Source organism: Falco naumanni, chromosome 4, assembly GCF_017639655.2.
Source record: "Falco naumanni isolate bFalNau1 chromosome 4, bFalNau1.pat, whole genome shotgun sequence".
In the NCBI taxonomy this organism is placed as follows: domain Eukaryota; kingdom Metazoa; phylum Chordata; class Aves; order Falconiformes; family Falconidae; genus Falco; species Falco naumanni.
Window position 1 is genome coordinate 3508855 of NC_054057.1, and position 22139 is coordinate 3530993.

The window sequence follows — 22139 nt, forward strand, 5'->3', positions numbered from 1 at the left end:
ATATTCCATACCATGGAACGTCACGCTGAGTATATAAGCTGGGAGAAGAAGAAGGAAGGGGGGGACATTCAGAGTGATGGCACTTGTCTTCCTAAGTAACTGTTACATGTGATGAAGCCCTGCCTTCCTGGCGACAGCTGAATATTGGCCTGCTGATGGGAAGCAGCGAATGAATTCCTTGTTTTACTTTGCTTGCATGCATAACTTTTGCTTTACTTACTAAACTGTCTTTATCTCAACCCATGAGTCTTCTCACTTTTACTCTTCCGATTCTCTCCCCCATCCTGACAGGGGAGCAAGTGAGTGGCTGCATGGTGCTTGGTTGCTGGCTGTGGTTAAACCACAACAGTGAAATAAAACCTTGGCTCATTTAGACTGTTGGAGGTCTAACAGATAAAAGGTCAATGCAGCTAATTGAAGTTTAAAAAAATTATGATGAACTGCAGAGACTGAAACAGGTGTGGGGGGGTTCTGTTAGGTCAGTTTTTGCTGTACAAAAAGGAAGAGTTAAATAAATTCCCTCTCTTGCTTTGCAACATGAAATTCAAGGAGAGACACGGTATGACAATTCATACCGAACTAAATTTGAAGGAGACAGTACTCAGTTTTAAGAAAAACTTGAACTACTGTTCTTACATAAATAATATGCAGACACCTACCTGATGTATCTTAGATTTAGCAACTTCTATCAAAGCTCCACTTTCAGCTTTTTGATTTGAGGAATCTTTATTTGTATTATTACCTGACTGTCAAACAAAAAAGGAAGTGTTATTAGTAGTCACCTCTTAAATTCAGTTTACACATTCTTTCATAAGCTATTTTTATCAATCTCACATAAAGAAGTATTTAATAGTCAAAAAATACACATCCCACCAAATACTGTAACTTGTAACAATCAAAATCCATTAACAACCATACCAGCCTATGAAAAGCATTTTATATTAACATTAGTGTTACGCTGTGTTGCTCTGCAGTTGAGGTATTTTAAGAATTCTCTCATCCAGAAGGATGATATGTGCTTTCTAGAGACACTAATATTTTTTCCAGTAGAATTATGATATACTTAAAGATAAAATGTTCAATCGGAAGTGTGACATCCCATCAACAGGAAAAACTGAAGTGTCTTTTTCCCCCACTTCCAAGCCACTACTTGTTCTACTGATTTTTACAGAAGACACGTAGAAAAAAACTATAATTTGAAAGAATGCCTCATACTTATGTATACTATGTAAAAAAGATGCTTGATTTCCTATACTATGGTATGCAATTGCAATCCCTCTCTGACATCAACTTCCCTTTCAAATTTAGGGTCACATATGGTCATAAACCAAGGCAAACAAGGAAAAAAAAATAAATATATATTTGACTCTGAAGACAACTGTTTTTCCAATGCAAGTCTCTGACTCAAGAAACACTTCTTAGCTCCCTGGGAGTAAGAGAAAAGTGTGAAAGAGCGGGAATAAACTGCTGCTGTATACAATTACCTCAGTTACTAACATGTATAAGTTGCTGTCTGAAGTTACAGGTGATATAACATAGTTCTATAATTCAAGAGTATTTTAAAAGAGTAAATTTGGATTCAGTGAAAGCATACTTCTGGTGAAGACTTAGTGGCATTCATATGATTTGAAGCTTACCTCATTTTTTCCATTCTTGCTGTTATTATTGCCCTGTGAAATCATTTTTTCCAGAACAGCAAGCAGATGCAAGGCTTTCTCAGCTTGGTAAGTTAGAAGGTATAAGTCTACAAGCAGGAAGCACACAGCCTGGGCAAACTTCTCTTCTGTATAAAGCAAAGAAGTAAAAATGGTTTTACAGCTCTAGTACCAGTCTTTCCAAACATGACCGAAGAAAAAAAAATTGACTGTGAAGTGCATCTATGCAACATTATGAGAAAAAATAATATATTTCATAAGAAAAAAACCACAGACATCTACACAACATAGATAAGTACATACACTTTTAAAAAAAGGTAATTAATTCAAACAGCACCAGCATAAAAGCATGGACTAAAACCAGCTTAACATGTATTTTATGTTTATAGACTTTGAAAGTTGGTCTAAGCAGATCAGCACCCAAGATTCAGCATCTAAACAGACAGAGCCATATGCATAAGTAGAATCCCATAGAACTTGAAAGGATTCCATATAAACACATCTCTGCTTGGCTGGCTTCACAGAATAAGCCCCAAATAGGTATACTGAAAACCAAGAGGAATTGAAGGAGAAATACAGTAGCATTTATTTAATTTATCGAGACACATACATCTTTCAGCCTTACCACTTCTAACTTTGTAACCTTTGTTGAATTTTATTTCATACAGGTATGGCAATTCCACTACATGGGCTGCCATAGCTCATAAAAGCTGCAGACTTTACATTCAGATATGAGCACATATCATTACATATGACCTAATGAAGGTATTTAAAAATGTGAGTGCCCTGACAAATACATACCCACCTATGAAATTGTATGATGACTCAAAATACTACATTTTAAATCATTTCATTAGCTTGTACATATTATTTACAGAAATACCTTTTAAAGTTGTTAAAAACCCATTTGTTTCATTACACTTGTCTGCTAAATGTCTCCGAAATACCTTCCCCCCAAATTCAATTATTGGTCTTAATACAAGTAAAAGCACTTTACTTACTGAAAACTCACTTTTTCAGAATCGTATTAGGCAAATTACAAATCACTTGTCTGACAGTGAGAAAGACTGAATGATCTTTCTGTAGTTACTGCATGAGCAAAACTCTTCTTTTTGTCTACATACCAAAAGGCTCTATGAACTGGTACAACTTCTCCCCAACTGATATAGCCTCAGTATACTGACGCAGATGATACAAAATAACAGCTTGATTGTAGTACAACATACTATTCTCAACGTCATCTAGACCATCCATTTCTTCAACGACAGAGTGAACCTGAAAGAAAACCCGCTTGTTTCATTAAACTTTCAATACCTATGATTTTAAACAGTGTCCAGTTTGAGTTTTTTAATCCAAAGGTATTAATCTGTCTAAAGATAGGTCAGTAAGAGTTATAAGCTAATAAACTTCATTGTTGTTCCACATAAATCCAGAAAAGAAAAAAAGACAAGGAAATCGCTCTGAAATTGAGTAGTAAAGTAACATTTTCACTTTTTTATCATTTCACAAACTATTTCAGGTTAAGGAACCTTCTATTGAAGAAATGTAACAGGTCCTTCTACAGTTATAATCTCTGAAACATTTCAGCTTCAGCTCAATTTCAACAATAACTACAAACGTAACTATAAAATCAGCACCCTAAATGATTAAACAGACTCAGAGGTTTAAAAGCAATGCTACTTATCTTATTCCTTTATTAAATCTAGGGGACAAGGGGCAGAACCTGTTTCACTGGAAGATCTCACCACCGTTCACAGTACTCAAAATAAAAATACCATGCTGCTATGTTTGCATTACCTGGTTCTTCAGCTGGTTAAGGGTTTGCCTCAAATTATCTGTTGTAGTCTGGTTACTTTTACAGAACTCAGCAACAGCAGTATTCAAAGTTATTTTGTAGTCATCTTTGTTTATGTCTTGAAGGGTATTTAGGTGTTGTAAACAAGTATCATAGTTCCCAGCCTGGAAATCGCACACATACCAAAAACATGCATTAGAAGATAAAAGGTTTAAACTAGCAGGCTACTAAGTTTTAAAGCCTGTATCCTCTTTAAGTTTAGAGAGCAAAGCAGTACTCCCTTTACCAGCAGCAAGTGAAGCAAACTAAATGTCTACACCCATACTTCACTGTTTATGGCGATTAATATGTATGAGATGTTAACTCTAAAAGTTGCAGTCATATCCAAACTTCAAAAAGCATTTTGTGGAGGAAGGACAAATGAAGTAGGTGATGAAATCCCATGAAGTGTTATTCTGATTTCTCTTCATCATATTATTTTGAGTTTCAAGATTCTTTACTTCCTCCGTTTTTGTAATCTTTCCCCATCACATGTACACTGAGTGGCTGCGGTTGCTCGCGTAAGTCCCAGCCCATCATTTTATATTTATTCTTCATCTGGAGAGACTATGAGTTGCGATTTAGCCTGTGGAAGTCAGCTTAAGACAAGTTGGAAAAAGAAGGTGTCATTTTCCCAGCACAGCTTTAAATAATATCTTTTACGAGCTTTACCTGTTGAATGAAGTATTCAATCACCTAGGCATGCCTAAATAGAAACTAGGATCCAAACATGATGCTCCTCTGAGATGCGTTTTAATCAACAAATCCCTCTCTTTGACCCCAGGAATAAGCAAGGACTTCAGAATGGCTCACCTCTTTCTGCTTTCAGTTTTAGTCTTTTCTGTGTTTGTGCAGGAGGAATTTAGTGGCATCAAGGAACGAAATAGAACTCCAGGCTCTTTCAGCTATGTTAAGCCTAAATGATCCTTCATTTTCTACTGTTCAATTCCTATACAGAAATAATCACCTTCACCACTTCCGTACCAGGGTTACTTCCTATCTGGTCAGTCATGTAAGCATATTAATTTCTAACTTCCTTTATTAAGGGAAGAATTAAAACAGAGAAAGCTTCTGCAGTCCTTCTGTTCTTCCCCAGAAAGCTACCATTCTGCAGATACTCTCAACAGAACTATCCCAGTTCCTTCAGTCTCCCGTGTAAGCACAGTTACACAGTTTACAGAGGGAGGTAGCAGGACACTGACACGCATATTTCCATAAATCATCAACGTGTAACAACAGCATGGATCGCCTAGTGATCATAAACACAGGGTCTTGCAACTCAACTGGTGGCATACTCTTTAACTGAGACACTTCATCTCCCAATGATTTTCTTCATGCATTCACACTCAGAGCTTCTCTTCTAACAGGAGTAGCTTTCAGATCACAGCCACAAGGCTTCTGACCACAGCTGGAGTAAAAGCCTTCAACCCCCTTAAATGCTCAGCTTATTTTGTGATGTTTTTCCTCAGCTGAAAGTCCTTTACACCACTCTACTAGACAAGATCTAGAATATAATATACAACTTTACAGTAATTCTATCAAGACTGAAATTGAAAGTGCAGTATAATAAAGCAGTGTGCAAGGCAGTCCACAAAGCTATTTACAGCAGCTCAATAGCAAGCAAAATTGGCAAACAAGGTACCAAATTAATTCTGCTCACATATGTCACCACCTCACAACTCTGTGAACTTAGGGAGCTCTTAAAGCAAGAAAAAACTTGAGATAAAACAAGATACACTGGACCAGTATAAAACTAAAAGATGAAGTCATCAGCAGATCAAAAGTATTTTTGGCATGTAGATCTTCGGGCAAAGCAGAAATCAGATGACCCTTTCATGTGCCTTCAGTTCTCAGGATCAAACGCCAATGAGCAAAAAAAGTTATTGAAAAAGAGTGAGCCAGAAAGCACTGAAGATGCCATCAGTGAACATCATCAGCTGCTGTCAGCTTAAGGACCAACTACATGCACTTCTTGTAACAACATTCCAGACAAAACAAAAGTAATGAGGGAAACATACAAGCAGGTATCTCAAAAGGCACATCCAAAACTGAATTGTGTAAGGCATTGTGGAGACAGAGATACAACAACTGAAAGGAAAAGCAATTATCATTCCTGTCACTTGCTGCACTAAATAAAATTAGGAGACACTACAAAGACAGAAGTAAACAGAAACACTGGTACCTGAATTCTAACACACAGACAAAAAAAATTACAAAAATCTTCCAAGAAACTCAAAACAGGTAATAAATAATGCCTGTAGGTTTTATGCATTGAAGAATATATTTTAATGCAATGTGACAGAACAGTATACAATGCTTTTTGTGAAAGAACACAGCAAGATGCTAAAATAAAGTTTGTTTGGCTGGTGCTTTTTAAACACATGTTGTTCTTTTAAACCCTTTAACACATTTTTACCTTGAAGAGATTAATTCTTCAGAGAGATCACGCATTTCCAATGCTGACACAGAAAAGCAGCCTGCTTCTTCTAATTAACTCATTATACAGCTTTTAAGGCTGTGAAGTTTTGAGAATCAAGATTAAACACGCTCACTCTTGCGTGCTATATTTAAGTACCCCTTTCAGTTTTCTCAGATCAGAGCAGATAGAAAACGTACATGCCGGCTTTATAACACAACTAGCACTACTTTTGCTGTATCATCCTGTTAATACATTTGCAACTGGGCTTATACGATTATTTTTCCTGTTTTAGCACACTTAGCAGTTATGTGGTAAATTAGATGTCTCAACATTTGGCTTTGTCTTACCAGAAAAGCTTGTAATGCACTGCTCGACAATTCCTTTTCCTGATCAGTAATCCCAGAAGTACCTGCTCCTTCATGTTTCTCAGTACCTTGATCTGTAAAGTGGACAGAAGATTACAAGAAAGTTTGCAGATGGATGACACCTAATCAGCTTTAAAATTTTGTTTCTTCCCATTTTCAAGATCCTCCTGCCAGATAACTGCAGCACTGCCTCCCTACTACACTAAAACACCTCAGGTTTCACCTACCAAATTTCACCTGGTGAATTTCTCTCTATAACACACAAATACAAATAACCCTAGGTATATTACTGTGCTCAACCAATAACCAAAGTCCTGCAAGTTAAATCTAAAATGCATTGCCAATCCTCTTTGAAGCTGCAATCACATACTAGGATTGTCTTTATTTGCACAAAAATTACCAGTGAAGGCCACACATCATAAAATAAGTACCACATTGCGTTAAATAATAACCCATGCATCCTGTATGCTGCTTCCTAAACAACAAGCAAGGGATGCTTTAGGGAACAACATAAACACCACAATAAACACTGGAACTTCCACCCCGCTCCCTGCTTTGGGAGAGCAAATCTCCCTAAATAAGAGGCTGCATTCGAACCATCATTGTTAATTATCACTGACAGACCTGATATATATTTTTAAAGCTCTCTATACTTTGATGCTCTTCAATATACTCCATCAAACGCTCTCTAGTGATTACACCACAAGACATGAAAAAATGCTGCCTATTCACCTTTTCAGCCTCACTCCTGATCGTACAGAGCTTTCTTTGAATCATCTCTCTTCTGAGGTAAGCAGACACAGTTTATTCTGCATCTTCCTCATGTTTTTCCCCAGAATCTTCTCCAATTCTACTATGTCCTTTTCCAGATTAAGACAGGAACAGCATGTAGCAATTACGACAGTGCATTTATACAGCAGTATAATAAGGTTTTAATTCTCTTCAATTTCTGTTACATAGAATTCCTAACATTTTACCTTTCAGTCACTATTGAGCATATTTTTCAGAAAGGAGCCTACTGAAACCTTCTGTCATCACATAATTAAGAATTCGGTGAAGTTGCATTAAAAACCACAGTACAGACACTGCATGTCAAAGCAGCTGACAAAAATCCCACAAGACACTTCCTTGTGCTGAACACAAACTACTAGAGGGGAAAAAAAACCAATCCAAAACACCACACAACCACAACACCAGAGAGTTTATTTCTAGAAGCATTAACTCATGTACCAGAACATACAAAAATCATTTAATGTTTTTGAAACAAAGCCTTTTTTATACCAGCAATGCTTTTCACTCTTACAGAAAATTATTTCTTGAATTTCACAGTGGAAACTTTGCTCTAACCTACCTTTTGCTATCGTAATAGTTGTAAATTCAATACCTTCTTTCTCTTCCCTAAAATTCACAGATGTCACAAACTCTGCTAATTTTATTTTCACTTTGAACAAATGAAAACACTTATCTGTGAGCCCCATTGCAAAAACCATTCCCCATCATCACCAATATAACTGTATCATCTGCTAATGACTAGGAAAATTTACAAGTACAAGATAAACAACAGCAGTAAGGGGCAACCAAACCTCAGAAGATTCATCAATTAACATTCACAGTAAGAATAAAGCAGACTTAGTAATCTATTCATAGTTTGTGCTTGTGTTTTGCTGACTGACTGGATACCAAGCAAAAATGGACTCCAAATCAAATACAAGAGTAAATGCAGTTGATTATATTACAACAAGGGGAAAACAGCATGCAGTATGACAAAAAGAAACAGTTATTATGCACAATACAATAAAAGACTAATAGCGGCGAAGCATCAAATCATTACTGCAAAGTGTTACAGAGACTAGGAAAAGGACACACCACCAATTACTGCTTCAATAACACCATCCAGGCCCACACTCTGGCTGGGAAGCCTGTGCCAGGAGTCTCTCAGTAACTGGGAAATTCCTGCGCGTTGCATCCACCCATAGGTGAGGCTGCCGGCCCAGTCCCGCAGCCTGCCCACCTTTATACTCAGTGAGAAACAAACCCAGTTTACATACCTAGTGTATGCAAACTTTTAAGTTTATGCCAAGTGCAGACATGCACTGTCTCATGACTTCTAAGCGTCACACACGCCAGGGATGTCAGCCAGATGCCAGAGCATGGTGAAGTTACCGTCATGACAGAGCTGCACACAGTACTTATTGTCTGGATGGTCCTGCCCACACCTTGCATATTCAGGGGGCTCAGGATAAACACCACCTGTTCGCTACAGTTGTCCTTGAGCTCCCTGTCCAAGTTAAAACAATTCCTAATTAAAGACTTCTTCATAAGCAGTAATCAATTTAATAAGCTTTTACCACAGATTGTTTCTGGGAAGACAGCGAGATCCCTTCCATTGCCCTATGCAATAACACATTTGAGCAAGAGCTGTAAAGACTATCATCCTGCATCAAGATGCCAACAAAATAGAGATTTTACAATCTCAACAATCTTACACCTACAAGTCAAAGTAACCCACTGTGATTTAGATAAAATTCAGGATTCAGCAATTTTAGTACTCAGGAGGGGTGGATACTCAGGGGCTACAGAACAGCACGCACCTGCTATAAACTCTGGCTGCGCATGAGGCATTGATCAACACCACCTGCACTGTCTTTTCCTCGAAAGGGAAAGCCAGGAGAGAAAATAAAAACACAAAAAAGCTCAGAAAATTTTTGATGTGCCAAGGTTTTCCACAGCAAGAGGAAAGGAACAAGCATCATCTCTCCTTCAAGCTAAATATAGACTAGATGTGATTCCTGCTCTAAATCTTGTGGTTGTAACAGCTGAACAGCGAGCTATCACCCTCCAAGCACCTCTAGAACAGCAGCAAATAAGCAAACACACCTTCCCTCAAACTTTGACACTGTTACGTTACCTGCCTTACTTGCTCAGCGTGCCTTTCAGATTGTTAGTAAAAGTAACCATAGCGGAGAGACTTGAGACTCTAGAACTTTTGAAGTTGATAACACTCAACCTGGTCAAGAAGTTCCTCATGTACAGGCTTACCTAGCTCAGTGCCAGCAGCTACCGAGTGCATTACTGAGGACTGCCATTGTACACAAGTTTGTAAAACAAGCATCTCCAATGAATCTGGGGCTTATGGAAGCCTGACTCCTGAAGTAAAACATCTTCAGTTGAACGGTAAACCAAAGAGACTGTTGTCGAAGTTGTGTAATAAAAGCACCACTTACATAGCTGTTTGATATACTTCTAGGGAAACATCAGGACAAGTCCACAGATTTCACTGTCTCCAAGTCTGCTGGTACGTTAAAAAAACCCAAAATTAAACTGGGGACGATAGGCGAAAACAGAGCTGTTCCTTCTCCTATAAAGCCAGTTTTAGGGCTGCAATCTGATTAACTGCAACTACTATGACTCAACAAACAAAGCAGATTTGCAAAACCTGAGCTGGAAGTTTATCAAGAAAGAATAAAACTAAAGTTCAGCTGACAGTTCACAGCAAAGCCCTTTCCTTTGGGGAAAAAAAAATATGCTTTGGCTACTCTGTCCTTTTTGCTCAAACACACTTGAAACCTGTCGAAGAGCTAAAGGTCTTTCTAATCTACTGCAATCCTGCCACTCTTGTTTCAACTAGGATCTACTGCTTCAGCTGATCTTTATTATCAAGAGATTTCACAGACAGGAGTCATCTAAAAGCTGGCTGGCACAAGGTATTGAAACGACCCTCCAATTCCACTTAAATGGGGGGGGGAGGAAAAAAGTGCTCTTGCTCTCTTGGCTGCAAATAGACATCAGGTGCTTGCAAGTAAAGCATTATTTCCATATTTCCTGAGGCATTTGAAAATTAAACAGGTAGGTGCATTGTTTCCCGGCAAAAAATACAGCGTGCCACTTGTTCACTCAAATCTAGTGATCTTCAGCATTCTTGGCAGAAGCACGTGGTATGGATAACACATGGCACACCAGTCACTACCAATGTGCTCCTATCCGTACAGTAGCTACAATCATCAGCTGAAATATCTGAAATGGTGCAGATTCTCTGCTTTACAAATGACAGGACTCAACTTCTCTCTGTAAACTGCACTTACACATGGATCTGTTTATTTAACTTCTCATTTTGTCCAACTTTCACAAGTACAGAACAACTCTAAAACTAATATTTGTCAGGCTAGTGATGAAGGGCAAAAGGGGCAACCTGGAAAAGGATGTAAAAATCAACTGCTCAGATTTTGATCTGGAGGAAGCTGTTGCACTGAGTTTGAAGCTAAAGCAGCAAGCCAGGAAATTATCTTCCTAGTTAGCAATCCTGAGGCTGAGCAGCAGAAACACAATGTCATGGAAGCTTGTTTGGTTTGCACAAGCAGGCAGTTGTTCCTGCTGGAGAAGTTACATCACGGTGACCAGCAGAACTTTGGGAAAACGGGCTCTATAAGAGGAGAACAAGTAAAAGCATGGGTCTGCCACCTGAAAAGGGAGATTGCTCTCCTCATCGGGTTGCTGCCACAATACCATGTAAGCAACAAGAAGCCAAATCTCTCACATACACATACCAGAAGATACCTAGAGAGTGACTGCAATCATTAGCCTTCTCATACCTGTTCTCTGTATCTCCAAGGACTGCTGCTCCCGAGCTCTTTTGCTTCTAGGCCCCATAAATTACATTATGCATGAACTGTGCTGTTGAATACCACAGCATCTCTGGAATTATTTTTTATTTCCAAACTCTGCAGGCAGGGGGATAATCTATTCCTTGGAAGGGGAAGAACACATTACATGACTCTTGCTCCAAAAGCATCTTGAAGGGTACGGAGACCAGTCAGTATTCACCCCTTATAAGACAATGACAGTTTGTGGCACCAAGACTACATTTTTCTGTGAAGCACTCCACTACTAGTGTAAATACACTAGACCTCTTTAACACTGTACAATAAAAAGCAAACACTTCTCAGGGGAAAGTTATTTATAACTCACCGCTATAAACAAGTACAGTATGTAGAATATCTTCCCATAGCTCCCATCTTTGTTTCATCTGGGCACATACTTTTCTTTTAACAAAGTACAACTGTAAAGTTCCTTCAGCACTTCCAGGAACAATAGCAAAAACTATAAAAAAAACTTAATGCCGGTTTTTTTTCACATCGTTTAGGAGACGCTCACAGTGCTTATAAACAAACCCAGGATAGTTTACTACACGTCATTCAGTGCACTACAGCAATTTTTCCCACAATCTTTTCCAGATGCGGGTGAGTTTCATATTTAGCGTCCGGAGAAAAATGCTTAAGGCAGTTTTAAATAATGCTCCCACCATGTAAAAACAAGGTGGGCTGAGGGAGACCAGCACAGGCAGATCTCCTTGGCTTCCCCTCAGGCCGCCCTGCTCCCCATCCCCGAGGAGGGGCCCCCTGCACACAGGGCTTCGCCCCCCGGGCAGGCTGCGGGAGGGGCCAGCAGCACCTTACAAACGCTAATGAGTTACGCTGCAACTGCACTTGAGATTTATTTCGGGTGTTTACCAGAAAATTATTTATTTTGTAATCTCGTCGGTTTCTCTCTACAGTGTCTTTTCAGGCCCGAGGTTAGGGCCGGCCCACTCATCCCCCGAAACCAAAGCGGCAGCTCAGCGGGAATCAGACCGAACCGTGGCGCACAAGCAGCCGGGCGAAGCGCTCGGATCTCCCCAGCGCCTTCCGAGAGCCCCGGTTTAACGGATCAACCCAGAAGTTCAACTTGCGGTGTGGTGCGTCGGCGGTGGGAGACACCCCCCCCCGCAACAGCGCCCCCGGCCCAGGCAGGCCCCGGCCCCGCACGGCCCACCCGGTGACCCGCCAGCACACAGGCTCACGGGCGGCGGGCCCCGCCAGCGCCTCGGCCCCGGCCGCCCCGGCCCGCAGCTCTGCCCTGTCGCCGCGGGGGCACTACTTCCTTGGCGGAAGGGAAGAGCACCGAGCTGGCTGCCATGCCTCCCTCCTTCCGCCCGGGACGTACCGGCACTCATCGCCCCCCGCGGGAGCGTATTCCTCCGCGCCAGGCGGCCCAGGCCTGAGGCGTAGACGGCGGCGCGCGGCGTTTCGCTCGCACTCACCCGCTGCCTTGTCCGCCGCCATCTCCCCCGCCGCGCGGTACCGCCGCGCAGTCCGAGCGCGCCGCTAGGGCCGAGCCTCCCCTCGCTGTGCCGAGTGCGGACCGCGCCACCGCAGACCGGCCGCTGGCTCCCGGGACTACTTTGCCGCCGCCACCGCCCTCCGCGGGCCGAGCCCGCCCCTCTGACTGCGCCGCTCGCTCCTATTGGCCCGCCGCTTCCGTGTTCCCGGCGGCCTCGCGACCGCCGGCCGTTGCCGGGGGACCGCGCACCTGACGTCAGGACGCCGCCGAGCTCCCCGGCGGGGCGCATGCGCGGCGGGACCTGTCCGGGGCCGGCGGGGCGGGGGCGCCATCTTGCCGCCGGCCGCCCGTCGAGAGGCTGGGGTCGCGGCGGCGGCTTGCGGGAGGGCGCGGGCCTTTCCCGTGTGGATGCTTCCCGGTTTTCCGCCGCACTGAGCGGACTGGCAGGCGTCGGCCGCTGTCTCTAGTGTGTTTTGCCTTTACCCCAGGGGCAGCCCGTGCTGGAGGCCGTGACCCGCCGGCTCCCTGCAGCTCTCCCCAGCCGGTGCCGCGGCAGCCGGCAGAATACGGCCTGTCAGCCCAGCGGGAGCGGCGGGGCGGTGCTCGGCGCCCCAGCAGCAGCCGCCGGCGGGGGGCCTGGTGGCCGCGCTCCTCGCTAAGGGTCCCTGGAGCGCCGGTGGGGCAGCCCGGTCTCACACCGCGAGGTCTGCACCGTCCTGGCGACCCGGTGCGCTGGGGCCAAACGAACCCTCCTCAGGCTGAGGAGTCCAACTGGCACTTGTAGTGTTGTCATCTTTGTCATTAAAGTACCAGACATGGGATAACTGACATTGGCAGCATCATACCTATTAAACATTCTTAAATGTTTATAATGACTTGGACACCCTATATATAGTATTTGAGTGTTCACCTTTGCTAAGGCGTATCTTTGTAGGCTCGGCAGCCATATATTGTTCTGACTGTTGGGTAGGGGCTCTGCGGGTGAATCTGGGGGAGCCACCTTCTCCTTGGAACCCCCGGTGTTATAGACAGTGGGAGGCGGGATGAGGTGAGGAGAAGGGGCCCCTGGGGCGTTCCAACTGGGGCACCAGCAGGGTCCCTGTGTTTCTGTCCCTCGGAGTCAAGCTCCTGAGGCACAGGGACAGCTACCCTTAATTGCCACTCTGTGAATGTGAGCTTTCATCATTGGTGCTCTCTGTCTGCTTCCCCTGTGTCACAGCGGGGTTCCTGTAAGACACTGCTTCCACAGTTGTGTCATCTGTTAATAGGAGAACACTTTCTTGTATTGTTTCTCCAGATGTGGTTCTCTTAAGACTTCCCCCCTTCTTCATTTATTTCTGCTAAACATTGACTTGTTTTTCTGCTTGGGACAGTAACTGTGAATATACCCAATTCCGATTAACAGGTTTTACATTACATGATTTTGACCTTGTTGCCAGTGGACAATGTTTGTTGAGAAAGTCCAGAGTATCTCAAGCATACTATAGCTGTTGCATGCCTCTTGTGCATTAGGTAACAATTTGAGGATGAAAATTTGTCCTTGGGGAAGTCGATGGCAGAAGTGATTGTGTGGAAGCAGGATTTCCTACTAGTCCTCTGGCAGTAGGATCCAGCTACTAGTGCAATCCAGCTACAATGTTTTCCCTAACTCTACTGTCAGCACCTGGGAGAGGCAAGGCTTGTGAGGAAAGCTGATACTTTGTTTAATGGAGAGATACAGTTGGAAAGAAAGAAACACATTGTTGCCACACCAGCTCTGAACACCTTTAAACCACCACCGCTTTCAACGAGCCAGGCCCTGTAAAATGAAAGATTCTGAAAACGCTGCTGCAGGAATTTCAAGATCAGGATCATTCTTTTTTATTTTGTAATTGAAATTCTGAATATTCCAAATTATGTGTAATGACTTCTATTAATCATAACTTATCTAATTCCCGTTCACTAAACTCTGATCTTCAGACTTCCTTTTACACACACACATATATAAGAGAATCCTGCAATCCTTATGAATAAGGATCTTATTCCAAGTCTCTGAATTTGTTGTATTTTCTTTTGTAAGAAATAGCTGCTGGCCCAGACCATTAGGCCACCTCTGCATCAGAGAATTGTTGTGGTTTAACCCCAGTCACCAACTAAGCACCACGCAGCCACTCACTCACTCCCTGCCCCAGTGGGATGGGGGAGAGAATCAGAAGAGTAAAAGTGAGAAGACTCACGGGTTGAGATAAAGACAGTTTAATAAGTAAAGAAAAAGCCACGCACAAGCAAAACAAAACAAGGAATTCATTCACCACTCCCCATGGGCAGGCAGGTGTTCAGCTATCACCAAGAAGGCAGGGCTCTGTCACACAAAAAGGTTACTTGAGAAGACAAGCGCCATCACTCTGAGTATCTCCCCCCTCCTTCTTCCCCTAGCTTTATATACTGATTGTGGTATGGAATATCCCCTTGGCTAGTTCAGGTCAGCCATCCTGGCTGTGTTCCCTCCAGCTCTCTTGCTGGAGGGGCCCAAGAAACTGAAAAGTCCTTGACTTAGTATAAACATTACCCAGCAACAACTAAAAGCATCAGTGTGCTATCAACATTGTTCCACACCAAATCCAAACCACAGCACTGCACCAGCTACTGAGAAAACCACTAACTGTATCCCAGCCAAAACCAGGACAAGAATATTTGCCAATAAAGTTGTAATATCAAGTCCTCCTAATATGTATATATTTACTAGTGTCTTTATTTATGCTGGCATTTCATTTATTTACATGTGTATTTATAGACACACACACACACACATATATATATAAACCATGCTTCTTTGGTAAACCATAGAACCTATAAAGGCAAAAGCACTGTACTACTAGTGTAACTGCACATTGTCTCTGACTTTTATCAAAACAAGAAAGTCACCAAAAATCCACCCTGAGTGATGGAGCAAGAATGTCTAATGCAGATCTGATGTGAATGTACATCTCTCTCTCTCTCAGGCTTGGTACAGTGTTTATTGCCAGTACCTAAGCAGGAGTCTGCTTGTTCTGACACATTCGGCATCAAGATGAGCACCACAATGAATTTACTATTCCCTACTGCATCTTTTCTTTAACAATCTTGTCAAAGCTCATTCAGCTTCAAGTATGGCAGCCCTGGATCCAGCTCCTCAACTCTTCTTCATCAAAACATCTAGAGGACAGTCATAAGAGTCTGCTTCACATGTCGTGCTGTGATTGTACTTCAGGGCTTGTTTACCTGAGGGGTACTTACAGCAATCTTTGGTATATCTTCCAGCATCATTTCGCCATGTTTGCGGCTTGTGGTTCCAAAATAATTTTTTTTTCTATTTCTAAGAGAAAAACAAAGCATTTTTTTCTCAGCTGGCCTTTTAATTTTTTTCAGTATGGATGATTTCGAAAAGGAACTTAACAGAAAATCAGGTCTTGCCCCCCTTCTTGTTAATAATAAAATCTTGCTTACTGAGGAAAGGGAAAAGACACCTGCCCTTTATTACAGTTCAAGCATTCAGTCATGCAATCAAAAATGTTGACTTTTTCCCTCAAAAATTTTGTGATAATATTGCTACCTTCCTCTAAGGACAGGGGAGAGAGTTTCTGGACTAAGTGTACGTACAATTTACATTTCTGCCAGAGGCATAGTAGATCTTGCCAAGTGAGCAGATCACAGAAAGAGCCTCTGGTCACAGTGAAGCAGGTACGCCATCTGCTGTGGAAGACAGAATAAAATCAGATGCCCTTTGAGAGAGTAAGTGTGTGAAAAAAACACTTCTAAAATATTACCTCTCCTGGAGTTTTAGTTTTTCAGGAAAGAAATTACCACAAGTCAGGTTTTTAGCCCAAAACTCATTTTGCAAAAACAAATATGGTACAGAGATGGACAGATTTTTCTAGGTTTCTTTTTGCCCATTTCTAGGCCAAATAAAAAGCCAAAAGGAGCGACCGTGATTTGTGCTGTGCAGGGGGTGGAAAGTTTCAGGAGGAATGAAGCATATCTGTTCACAGACAGAGAGTACTCCCAGCATCTCATTCCTCCCCCATACAGCACCTTCCTTTAGTAGACTTGAGTAAGCAGAAGTAGGCTAGGGTTTCCTCTCTGATTTTGTCCTCACAAAGCAAACTTTTCAAGGCTGTTTTATGTTCTTGCAGACACAAACCCAGCAAGACAGCAATCTCATACCCAGTCTTGCAGCAGCAGACGTAGATAACCTCTCCACTGGTCATATGAGCAGACCTGGCTGGTAGAGGAGAAAATCAGGATTTGTGACATCCCCAATCACTGTCAGACTACAGAAGAGAGAGAAGAGTATGGCCAGCTCCAAAAGGAACTGTGAAATTTACAGTTCTTTTTCCAGACACAACAGTATGGAAATCTCAGTAGCACTCTGTTAGCCTAGTAAATTCAAAATACTAATGATTTAATGTAAGAAATACTTTCTCTGCTGTTAATAGGGCTTCCTGTTCTTTGCCACTGTACAGTTTAAAAGCTTGTACTTTAAAGTACCCCTAGGTGGCACTACACAACAAACTGAGGCGTGTGTAAGTACTGTCTTCCCACTACAGATGGAGTTCTTATTTAAAATGTAAACTAGTGTAAATTGGAGTATGTTGAATGCAGCTATTAGTCTCAGCCTCTTTTTCTGAATCTGTCTCTCAAAGTCAATAAAATATACTGCTGCGAATCTCATTTACATACAGTATTTTTGCTTTCTGAGTGCTACGGAATATATTTTCCTGGAAAATTACGGTGCATCACAAACTACTTTATTTTTCTTTCTCTCTGTGAGCAGTGAATAAACCAGCACAGGCTGTTTGCTCTGGCAATTCACTTGGAGCAGCAGCAGACTGACAGCTTTAAATGGCTGGTGCTGAGGTTCCTGACATCTCCAGGACATTCTCACACAGACGTTATTTTGCATCAGGTGGGAATTGGTCCAGTACCACACATCCCTGTTACACATTTTGAAACTCCCTGAAGTAAAGCTACCTCACAAAACTTACCTAACCACATCTAGAAAGCAGCAAGTTCCCCTTTCACCTGTCCCACACAAATACGTTTCACACCAGCCTCCACTGTGGAAGGAAGTCCTCTGATTTTTCTCACTCTTGCAGTTCCCAAATGACACTGTTTTACTTGTTTCAGATCATGCTCTTCACTCTGATGCTGGAATGTGCATTGCTTGGTGGCGCAGGGGAGAAATATTAGCCTTCACTCTGCAGCCACAGTAGCAGTGCCAGGAAAATACCTTGAGTAAGGCCTTCTTCCACCTTACTTTCACAGAAAAAAAACAGAGAGGCAGAATATCTTTCTGACAGCACTTCCCACTGTGACAGCTTTGCTCACAGTCAAATACAGATGCTGAGCCTGGGAGAAATGCTTAGACAGACAGGACCTTTGGAATCACAGAAGCGTTTAGGTTGGGAAAGACCCTTAAGATCATCAAGTCCAACCAGTAACCCAGGACTGCCAAGCTCACCACTAAACCAAGTCCCTAAGTGCCACAAGCACCACATCTACACGTCTGTTAAATACCTCCAGTGACTCTATCACTCTTCCCCGGGCAGCCTGTTCCAATGCTTGACCACCCTTTCAGTGAAGAAATTTTCCCTAATATGCAGTGCCAACCTCTCCTGGTGCACCTTGAGGCCATTTCCTCTCTTCCTAACACTTGTTACTTGGGAGAAGAGATCAACCCCCACCTCGCTACAGCCTCCTGTCAGGTAGTTATAGAGCGATAAGGTCTCCCCTCAGCCTCTTCTCCAGGCTAAACAACCCTGGTTCCCTCAGCCACTCCTCCTAAGTCTTGTTGACATTGTGCCTACAACTTCTATATAAATGATTCTACAAAGATCATTATATCATGCTTCATAAAGCAGCTTAGAGGTGTGGATATAAAAACCCAAATCTGGTAATGAATCCACTCAGTTAAAATAAATTAAAAAACCCCAATCAAACTACCTATCACAGATTGAATTTACTGAATTTAAAACTGAGGGGAAAGTTTGGTGGGTTTGGGTTTTTTTTTGCTATTAACTTCACTGAAGAAAGGATTTTACCCATTGCCTTCCACCAGTTTTCTCCCTCCTGTTCAAAGACTGAAATTACTTAAATTCTAAGCAAGTTGGTCTAAGGATGCAGTTCAGCTTTTATGACAGCTATAATTGTATGATTCACAGAGAAATCACAATTTCCAGTATTTCATATAAATTATCCCACAAAATACAGCAATGCTGTAAACACATGCCTATCATAATAAACAAGTCTATTCGCTTTGACTGGCAAAAAAAGACCTCATCAACGTTGGGATGTGGAAAGAGAATAAGTGGGTGCAAAGCTTCTGAGTGCAGGATGGTACCACCGAGAAACAGCGAGAGCAATGGAGCATAAGGGATTTAGAGGAATGATGCCACAATATCCTCAATAAATTTCTACAATTCCCCTCCTGAAAAGAGGTGCTCATCTTTTCCTTATATTATAGTACCTGATAAATAACTCCTTCATGGCATCACTTACTTCCCCCTTCCCACATTCTAGATCTGCACTGATTTTGCTGGTATATGGTACCGTTATGATTTTCTCTCCATTTGGCTCTCATAATAGCACCATTATCTTTTCTGTTAATGGGTTCAATTTCAGGGATCACCCAATTTGTGCCATGTAAGGCTTTCCTAGGATAAGAAACAAAAAATGGGTTTACATAATCTTTGTCATTTTTCATTTCCAGTGTCATCCAGAAGAAATTTGCGCACCCAATTACAATTGCTGTGGAAATCAAGGTGGTTGTGGAAGAAAAAACATACACATATCACCATACATTTTGGGTTGTTTACCTTCCTGTAGAGGCTAGCCTAAAGTTTATGCAACTTTGGTTTCCGTTTAAACACTCAACAGAATGGCCTTTATTTCAACAGAAATATACTAAAGTCCAATGATTAATTTGCAGAGGGGCAAAATTTCCAGTGTTACAGTTAAGAGCAAAAGGATCAGCTATCTAAAATATTTTGTGATTACATCAGTGCCTTTTAGCACAAGCAGAAACTGATTTATTCATAACAGTAGGATGTCTGCATGACATATGTGTTTATGCCTAATGTGTCAAGCACCGCCTTATGCCCTTCTATATTGCAGAGTGCTTTGACCCTTTCTGAGATGCAGAAATTGAAAGCGAATGTACCTGTGTCAAATCAGAGGCATTGAGTAAACATTGGTTCTTTCAACCCAATCTTAAGAATTCTTCCTGTACTGGCCTAAGCTGATACATACACTGTAAGGAAGTCTAATGCTTGATGTCCTTGGTATTGCAACAGTTAGGAAGCTGGAGTTTATTGAGAAATTGTTACGTCTCCAGGTGGGAATTATAAATCTGAAAAGAAAATAAAAAGTAAATTCTTACTAATTATTTATGGTAGTTATTTTCAGTATTTCTCCAGGCATTCAGAAAGAGGTGGTTTCTCTCCTGAGAAGTATAAAGCAATTATTTTTTCACTAAAGATACAAATTAAGTGTTTTGCTGATAAAGCCTATATGAGATGGTGCTAAAGCCAAAGAATGTGTTCAGTACAGGGTTTTTTTAGCTTCACAGTGCAGTAGAATCTTTACGTATGTTCTCATTATGCTTCCTTTTTTAAAAAGTTCTTACAGGCATTTAAGTAAATTTAAAGTCTTTTTTCCTCCAAAACTTTTAGGAACTTAAGATCATAGGATTGAATGTATTTTGTGTGACACACAAAATACTGATCAATATACTGTCATACAAAATGCTGAAAGATGTTAAGACCATTCTGATGGAGTTGTTTTTTTGAGATAGGAGGTTTGCTTATCTAATATTTGCCTAAAATAGTAGGCTTCTGTAAACCTCACATCTAAATGCTTTCATACTGCACATCTGCAGATCATATGAAGACTTCACATTTTTTTGTTGGTTTGTTGTGAAAACCAACAGGAAACACTGTTGGCAGCTACCATTGTTCTCTGTGTGAGAGACAAAGGCTTCGACTCAAGTGGTCTCCAGTTCAAATCAAAATCTCAGAATTTAATGATATATGATTAAATACAAAGGTTTTCTCTTTCTTCATATTACAGTTTAACTTGCTGTGTTACATACCAGGAATAAAATATAGTATATGATCCCAGATGAATCCAGGACAAAAATCCCAATCCATGTAATGTTTTCTTTACTTATAAAGATCAATGTAGATTTTATTTTGTTTCAATAGTTCATGTTGGCTCTTCAAGTTCCAAATATATTTGACTATAGTAGTAATCTCTGAAAGCTATTTTATTATTATTATGAAAGCTTCTTTTAATTAGTCCTTTCTGCCTAATCTCAGTTGTAAATGCATGTGGCTTCATAGGAAGGAGGAAAAAAGCATAATGACAATAGTCAGATGTTCCAAAATGTTAAAAAGATGGAAAGCTATTTAAAGAACTAAACATGTCTCAGGAGCTAGAGAATCACTGTGGACTGACATACGGTAATCGTATGTCAGCATATGCCTGTGCTGCATCTACAGTATATATCCATTTGCTAAATTCTATTTGTGTCCAAAGCTGTAGGAAGATCAGGTTTAAATGCAGCTAGAAAAATGTAGAAGCAGAATATGTTTACTTTCTCATTTTCTGTAGAAGCCATCTTGCACATTATTTATTCTTTCCTTATCTTTTCTTTGACCTCAGAGACCGTTCTGACACTTAAAATTAATTTCACCTTAGCCCATGTTAAATTTTAGTGTCAGGAAAGATGGGACCAACACTAAGATTAACTAGAAAACAGGCACTACAGACTTTTGGAAGTTTTTACTTTTTTTTGGCCTCTGTGTGAGAGCAAAACTCCGATCTCTTCAAGTTGCAGGGGGAAAAGATTCAAAAGATGCAGTGCATGCAAACACGTGGAATTAGGAGAGAGGAAACAGTTTCAGCTCCCTCCTCCAAATCTAATAATTTAATAACCTAACCACTGAGTCATTGTGTGTATTTATTTCTAGAACAGAAATCCCACTCTAAACCTGAGAAATCACCCTTTGGAAAACTTTACTGAAGTTAATACAATTTTAGTTTCAATGAAATAGAAATATTAGAAAAATGCTGGGAAATTTCCAATGCTAGTCAGCTGCAAACTAGCTGCAAGATATGAGCTAACCCCAACTCTCATGTTGTTTCCCAAGAAAACATTCCTTCCCCCATTCCAAAATTGAGGACAGCTGTTTGTTCCAGTTTTAGAGCCCATACTAGAACTGATAAATTGTATGTTTGACTATTCTGACAACTAGAAAAGTAGGTTATTATGAGCTGCAAATAACATCGACAATTAACAGTGATAATACTGAATATTGTGTAATACTTGATGGTCTAAAATTTCTTGCATTACTCAAGTGTAAATGGAAAGCGAGCATTCTAATTGAAGTTACTGCATAACTGGGAAATAGGTTTGAGTGACAAGAGAGACAAAGCTGTAGAACTTCCAGGTGTAATATAGCATTGTCTGAGTTACATAGGTAAAAGAAATGCAGTATGTATTTCCTTCCTATGCAGAAACATGCAGTGAAGAACTTAGATTTCATTTCTAGTCAGAAGGTCAGGGAATGGATTCTACGCTCAAGATAAATCCAAAATAATTTTGCGAAGAGTTTCATTAGATTTACACTGCTATACTAGAGATGGGAAATTCACTCGTATTTTTGAGTCTGAAGTACAAACGAATGCAGCAGATCAGTGAAGCAACCATTTAATTGTTTGGTTTCATTAAACGGGAACCAGAATAACTACAT

General features: G+C 41.2%; 1 protein-coding gene across 2 annotated transcripts in view; it reads right to left on the reverse strand.

Moving 5' to 3' along the window:
• Positions 1-12514, reverse strand: part of CNOT10 (CCR4-NOT transcription complex subunit 10) — a 36102-nt gene extending 23588 nt beyond the window's left edge. The window contains exons 1-6 of one of the 2 annotated variants that reach the window (XM_040589419.1): positions 12350-12514; positions 6256-6347; positions 3453-3614; positions 2780-2930; positions 1638-1783; positions 660-746 (exon numbers count right to left, since the gene is read on the reverse strand). In XM_040589419.1, the coding sequence (XP_040445353.1) occupies positions 660-746; positions 1638-1783; positions 2780-2930; positions 3453-3614; positions 6256-6347; positions 12350-12371 (660 nt within the window). In that variant the 5' untranslated portion in view covers positions 12372-12514. Of the gene's footprint in view, positions 1-659; positions 747-1637; positions 1784-2779; positions 2931-3452; positions 3615-6255; positions 6348-7005; positions 7119-12349 lie in introns of those variants that run through there. The other variant, XM_040589420.1, reaches the window with a different exon arrangement.
• Positions 12515-22139: the final 9625 nt, after the last annotated feature.